At 41.7% G+C, this 7,216-nt stretch overlaps 1 protein-coding gene across 1 annotated transcript; it reads left to right on the plus strand.

Moving 5' to 3' along the window:
• The first annotated feature begins 860 nt into the window (after positions 1–860).
• LOC140004783 (uncharacterized) lies at positions 861–1,769 on the plus strand. The gene has a single exon (XM_072044928.1). It carries the CDS (start codon positions 861–863, stop codon positions 1,767–1,769), a length of 909 nt encoding a protein of 302 aa, XP_071901029.1.
• The last annotated feature ends 5,447 nt before the right edge of the window (positions 1,770–7,216 follow it).

A 7,216-nucleotide genomic window follows, 5' to 3' on the forward strand; every position in this document is an offset into this window, starting at 1 on the left:
CACGTTTATTTATTGTTATCCCTTTTTATTTTTATCGTGGGCGCTATCCCACACCGCCTTGTAGGACTAGAATTGATTGCCTTGGGTAGGTGGATGGTGTGCCCTACGCCCATAGCACTACCTAAGGGATCACTCGAGCCACCGATCGAAGGCCTTGGGAGTGATGACCTTTGGCCTTTAGGTCTGAAGGCTTGGGAGTCGAAGCCTTATCAAGTCTAGTTGCATTAGTGAGCCCTAGCCTCATGCATCCATGTTAGACTCGCCTAGGGTAGAGTCGACCTTACCCTATTAAGCACATTAGGCACGAGGGAAGGGGTTCCACCCCTTTTACTTGTTTGTATTTGTATTTCTTTTCTTATTTGCTCCTAATGTGTTATGTGTACTATCAATTGTGCTAACCATTTCATTGTTTTCTTGTCTTACATTCATATGCCCTAGTAATAAGAGGCCCCTTAGGCACTCTTTAGCGACTTACTCATTAGATAGCTCACATGTTTAGATTTCAGTTGTTACATTTGATTCTCAATAAGTACATTTCATTTTTAGACCTTTTTCCCCCGATGCATTATTCATGACCTTTAGGCCATATTTGTCACATATTTACATCGCTTTAATAAATGCCATCATGCATTGAACCTTAGAAGGAACGCCAATTAGGCAATTTCCATGTTAGGGAAGCCAACCCTAATCCCATGGGTATTTAACCCGACCTTTGGGGATTTTGCACGTCTATTTTTTTGCAATTTAACCTAAGGGGTAAATCCCAAGGTAAGGTACTAAAAAGTGAATTTCTCCTTCAGATGGCTCCGTGTCGAATGTTAGACCATATACCTCGTGAGCCGATTGATTGGAAGAACAACATGGGGCATGAAATGAACCGACTGTTCCCGTACATAGGTCATCTACCAAATCTTTTGAATATAACCCCGAACACAGCAATCATTCAAGCACTGCTCGAGTACTGGGATCCCAATGGCTCCGTTTTTCGATTTAGGGAATGTGAGTTAACACCCACTCTAGAGGAGATAGAAGGGTTATTGCAAATGACTGGGAAAGGTAGCCCTATGGTGTACCCAACTAATGGAACTAGAGAGCAATTTTGCAAGTTTCTAGGTTTGAAGCAAGATAGCATGGATCAGCACCCGGATGCAAAATCATGCCCACTCGAATTCTTGTACAAACGATTTGGGGAAAGGGATTCTTACGACCGACACCACGATGACTTTTTCATTAGCAGAGAACAATGGGAAGGAAAACGAGTACAAGCCTTAGGACTAGCCTTGATCAGTTTACTACTATTCCCGCAAAAACATGGAAAGGTTACCTTCTCAACAGTTAACATGATTCAAAGTGTGTTTCTAGGAATCAAGGAAAAGACCCCTACTTTGGTGCCTATCATTATTGCTGATATCTTCACCGCCGTTACCGAATGCCAAAAGAAGAGGGGGTTTTTCTATGCATCCAACTTAGTGCTTCAAATGTGGGCGATGGAACATCTGTCAAAGAGAACACTGAATCCATTGGGGTCATGCCTTCCAACAGCAAACTGGGTTGAATCGCACCGAGAAAGAGTTATAAGATACTATCGAGTGGCATCTCCTAGTGTGTTTATTCAGGAATTCAACGCATTAACTTCGGATAAGATGCAGTGGGTTCTCGATTGGACGAAAGTAAGGGATCCAGCCTTCAAGACTACACAATTTGACTTCATTCCGTTAGCAAGCACTAGTGGGTTGGTTATGTACATTCCACAACGAGTTATGAGATAGTTCGGGTACCCGCAGAGAGTGCCAACCATACAAGGAATGGGACGTATCGAAATCAATACAGTTGCTGAATGCCGAAGTATGGTGTTGGAAGCTTGGGGAAATTTGTGTAGTTTGGACAACCTGCATTTATATCAAGTAAATAAAGTGGAGCCTAAGGTCATCTTGGAGTACAACGACTGGATCAAATCAATAATGGAACAAGGAAGAGAAAGGGTACCATCAGTCGCTATTACTTTAGAAGAGCAGAATGAGAAATTGAGGAGAGAATTGGAAGACCATCAGCTGCAGATCATGGTGGCTGACCAAACATTGGAAGCCGCCCGTGCGCAATTGAGGAAAGAGGCAAGGAAGACCGAGAAGTTGGAAAAGGCATTGAGTGCATTTGATAAAATCCAAGATGAAATTCGAAAGCTTAGTATTGGGAGTTCTAGGGAATCCCAACACACTAGACTAGCCAGGCATGAAGATTTTGTAAGAATGGTCAGTCGAACCATCAATGAAGTTGTAAAGAAGGACTGAGTTTATCCATATTTTAATGAGAATTCCTGCTTTTATATTCACTTACAGGTTTGAAAATGGGATTTTACCCCGAAGGCTTGCATCATGTTAGGCCTACCCTTGGCACAAAAGGGCCCCCCAAATAGGACATGCATCCGAATTGTTCAAATAGTTACTAACTCATGTCTTTTTCTTTTTCTTTTTCTCTTTTAAATAAATTGCAGAAATTCAGTAACGATTGGTTTATCTAAAGCAGTCTTTTGCGTTCTCAGGTAAAATTTTCAAAATAGCTTTTCGGAAAAGCCCCATTATTACGCGATCCCGAAGTAAAGCCCAAAGGAATCGTGTAGACATGAGTACTCAACCAGAATCGTCCGATAAGGCCGTTGCAACTACCAGCCGGAGGCCGCAAGTCCTGGGGTTCAGTTGACAGAGTTACTCGCAAAATTTGGGGAAATGGCATCAGAAATGGCCGCTCAAAAAAGGTTAATCGACGAACTCGTTAGTAGTGGAGTGCAACCTGAGCCTGTGCCCGCTACACAACCACAATCCGAACCATTTGTTATTCCTCCCAGCCAAACCACGTTACCATTTGTTATTCCTTCAATGCAAACCACGTTTGAGGGAATTGTCAATCCGCAATATGCTTATACTCAAAATCCTCCGTTCTATCCTCCTTGTGGGCAAGGGTTTCAGCCTCAAAGCGACCCAAACGTGCATCAGAACCCACCAGCTTTTTATCAAACCACCGCAGAACCCGTGATACCAGAGCACACTTTCCAAAATAAGCCTGAAATGGGGGAATCTTCTGCTCCAATTGATATGAAGTTGCTCAAACGTCTAGATCGTTTCGATGAATTTATAAGGAAGATGTGAGAACCCGTAAAAAAAACCCTAATCTTTTCCGAGGGTTTTATTTCCTTTAATAGCATGTTTTCTGCATTTCCTGGCTTAGGAAATTTTCCTGAGGAATTTTTATGAGTAATTATAGTTTTTAGATGATTTTCCTAGCATTGGGTAGTTTTTGAAAAATTACAGAGAGATTATGGACGTGGGACCCACTAGTGTGAAAAGTTCGGAAAAATTCGACCAATAAGGTTAAGTTTCGGATACTGGAATTAATTTATCGGGTGTTATGAGATATGTAGAGGTTGCAAATTTGGATTGATGTGAGAGGAAACAAAGTGATAGACTTGCATTAAATTGGGTGACAAGTGTCACCATTTGATTGGGCTTACTTTAAGACTTTCTTACCATTGACTTAAATAAACCAAAAATGATCCAAAAACCACCAAAATATCTCCATTTTCTCTCCTCATATGGCCGGCTCTCTCTCTCCAAAAGGAAGCAAGAAACTCTTCAAGTTTTAGCTCCAATCTTGCTCAAGGTGAACCATCCAACCATTTGATCTTGCAATTACTCCATAAAACCTCTTCACTTAGTGTTTGTGAGTTGTTTGGTGGAGTTTTTTTGGAAAGTTAAGGTGATCAATAGCTCTCTCTCTCTTGTTTCTAAGGTAAGTCATGATGAACCCCTTTCCTCCCTCTAATGATGTTTAATTTATGTTTAGTAGTGGCATAAGAGGCAATTTTATGGATTAATTCTTGATTTGTGGTTGAAATGATGAAGTTTTATTATTTTTGGGGATTTTTATGTTTTAATATAAGCATGATTGTGTCGCTATCTAGGATGATTAGAAATGGTATATAATGACTTAAGGAGGTGGGAAAAGTGAACAATTGCAACCAACTTCTGGTTTGGGAAAAATTTCAGCAAGTTAGGGTTTTTGGGTTGCACAATCTGTCCGAATTTTTAGCACCTAGTTAGAGGCCGAATTAGACTTTGCTCAAAACATGAAAGTTGTAGGTATTGATGAGTTTGAAGTGTCTGTAAAATTTCAGGTCATTTGGACTAGTGTAGAGTGATATATGTCGATTTTACTGTTGCTGTTCTGGGTTGATCAGAATGCGAAAACTGCACTTGTAATTGGCCATTTTGACTGGAATTGCTTTGGATTTGGATGTTGGTGTCTTCTGATGAAATGTAGAGGGATGTCTTAGCTATCATATGCCTTTTGAATCAATGCATTTAGACTTGTGTAGACTGAAATAGACTAATTACAGCATAGTGCGATTTGGGAACCTGCAATTGCGGTTCTGGTTGTGGTATTCTGCATTTTTGACCTAGTTGTGCTAGGATTTGGACTGAGTGGCCTTCTACATTGTTGTAGCCCTGTTTCATAGCTTCGAAACGGTGGGTCTTGTACCCCCATCCGATAACCGTAGTGAAAGTGGTGTCATTACCGCATTATGAGGTCAAATACGTTTTTTTGTTAAGGCCTAAGTTAAAGCCATTTCTTAATTTCTGGTTACCTATGATGCTTATTTATGCATATTAAACCCTATTAGGGTTATAATTGGTATGGCTATATGACTCGTTATCGAGTCTCCATGTACTTGTATACATGTTTTAGGGCTCGCTCTCATTCCGGTCATTTCCTAACTAACTTTTGTACTTGTACTACTTTGAGCCTACTGAACGGCTTTTGGGAAATGAGATGACCTTTGGTATGAAATGTTGGGACTGATTTGAGGAAATAATGAAGCTTTAATGGCTGGAAAAGTAAGAATTTTAGGGGAGGTGCTGCCCGATTTTCTAGGCCGTTTGGTTCCTTTAAGTTGGATTTGCCTTTTGGTGGAAATGAAAGGCTTTTGGGTTGTTTGCGCCTAAGTCTTCATGTTACCTTTTCGTTCCAAGAAAATCATGTTTTCCACCCTTGCATTAGTAATTATTTGGCGAGGCATATGACTAGTAGTCGAGCCTCATGTGCATTGTGTTTACTCGATTATGGATGTGAAACCTTCAATTGGTTTATTTTGGTTATTTTAGGGTTTCTTGGCGATTAAGGCCAATCTGAAGTGAAAACTTTTGAAGTTGAGCCGGTGAGTGTACCACTCCCCTCCATTGCTGTTTAACTTGATTTCTGCTCTGCAATCTGTTTATTTGTTCGAGACGGGGGTGTACTTTATCACACTTGTTCTCTAGTCTGTTCATATACCAATTTACTATGCAAAATTTGAATCTGTTATCTGTGTCTGTATCTGTTCGGATTTCTATGACCTATGAGCTCAATCCTGTGGCTAAGTTATTCGAGTCGGGCCGGCAAGGGCCTGGACGATTAGATAACGAACCACGGTAGTCTGTTCGGGGATTTTGGGTATTGAGACCCTTGATTCCGGGTATACTCGAGTATTACCATTTCTGTTCGGTTACGGTGAGCGGGCCCGGTAAAGGGGTGTTTGGTGGACGGAATTCGGAGTAAAGAGGGGTCTACGGACGCATTGGTTCTATATACGTTGACGGAGAGTCAACCGGTTTGGATCAAGTACTGCGCTAGAAATTTGGCTCCTGAGAGCCACCCGTATCCTTCTGATTTGAATCATTGGTTTCTGTGCTTTACATCTGACATGTGTATCTGATTTGTTAAATGTGAAATGCCATGATTTTAATGCTATTTGTTTGGTACCTCATTGAGCGCAAGCTCACCCCTTTCCGTTCCTTTTGTTTTCCTTACAGGAAAATAAACCCTTTGGTCTGGATTTGACAAATGGCTGCCAAATTGAGCTAGATGAACATATCTTTTGTATAGCTCATGTATTAAAACCCTAAGTGTACTTTTGGGGCGTTTTCTCTTTTGATTTGGCAAACCGTGTATATGTATTAACTTTTGAAAGCTTTTGTATGTCATTTTGATTTGTAAATGCTAAAGTTCAGATGTGAATGTTTGTTAGCTATTTCGGTTGGGTTCTGACGGGTCGGTTACTATTCATGGCCGGCTCCGGATTTCATTTTTTTTATTTTGGGTTATTTTACCATTTTGACTTGTTTACGCGCGTTTGTAAGTTTCGGAGTGAAGCAGATAGCTCTAATCTGATCCGTAGTCCTGGCGAGAGCTGGGCAGGCAGTCCGCTAACCCCTTTGGTTCGCCTTAGGGGAAAGTGGGGTTGTTACAGAAGAGCCAAGGGTTGAATAAGCAGGGAGTCCTGGATTATGATGAATTGTGCCTTTTTCCGAACGTGCAGTTGCCTGAGGGGTTCAAAACCCCTAAATTTAACAAATATGATGGGACGGGTAATCCCAAGACACATCTCCGACTATTTGCCAACAAATTGGGAAAGCCCGTGGACGATGAGAATTTGCCTTTAAGGTTGTTCCCCGAGAGTCTGGAAGGGAATGCGCTTGACTGGTATTCCAACCTGAAACTTGAAGACGTGAAAACCTGGATTGATTTGTCTAATGCATTTGTGAGGCAGTACGAGTACAACTGCGAGTTGGCTCCAACCCGAACTACGTTAGAAGGAACGAAAAGGAAGCCTTCTGAGGACCACAAGACCTATGCCAAGAGGTGGAGGAAAATAGCTGCAAAGGTCGAGCCACCAATGACCGAGGAGGAAATCATACGTACTTTCATAAAAGCTCATGATCCGCCGTACTTCGAAGAAATTTTCCGTATGACCGGATGTTCGTTTGCTGCAATTGTAAATAAACTTGAGGAGTTTGATGACTTTGTGAGAGTTGGGAAGATTGTCAATGCCTCCGCCCTTAAATCTCAGTTGGATGCTTTACAACAAGGGCAAGGAAGCAATGTGAAGAAACCGCCGTTCAAAAAGAAAGAGGGGGACGCAACCTTTATTTGGAACCAAAACCCTTCACCTAGACCCCGATACCAACACAACCCAATCTACCAACCCTATTACCCTTACTACTCAAATCCGCACCCTGTATATACTACCAACATCCATCACCCACGACCTCGCCCAAGCTATCCAAACCCACCTTCAGCCCCTTTTCAAATTTCTCAACCAAATCCACCCCAAAACCGACCACGCCCTCCATATAACCCAAGATTTCCGCCTCCAAATAGACCTGTTTACAACCACCCTCAACCT

Source organism: Coffea arabica, chromosome 4c (assembly GCF_036785885.1).
Source record: "Coffea arabica cultivar ET-39 chromosome 4c, Coffea Arabica ET-39 HiFi, whole genome shotgun sequence".
NCBI lineage: Eukaryota > Viridiplantae > Streptophyta > Magnoliopsida > Gentianales > Rubiaceae > Coffea > Coffea arabica.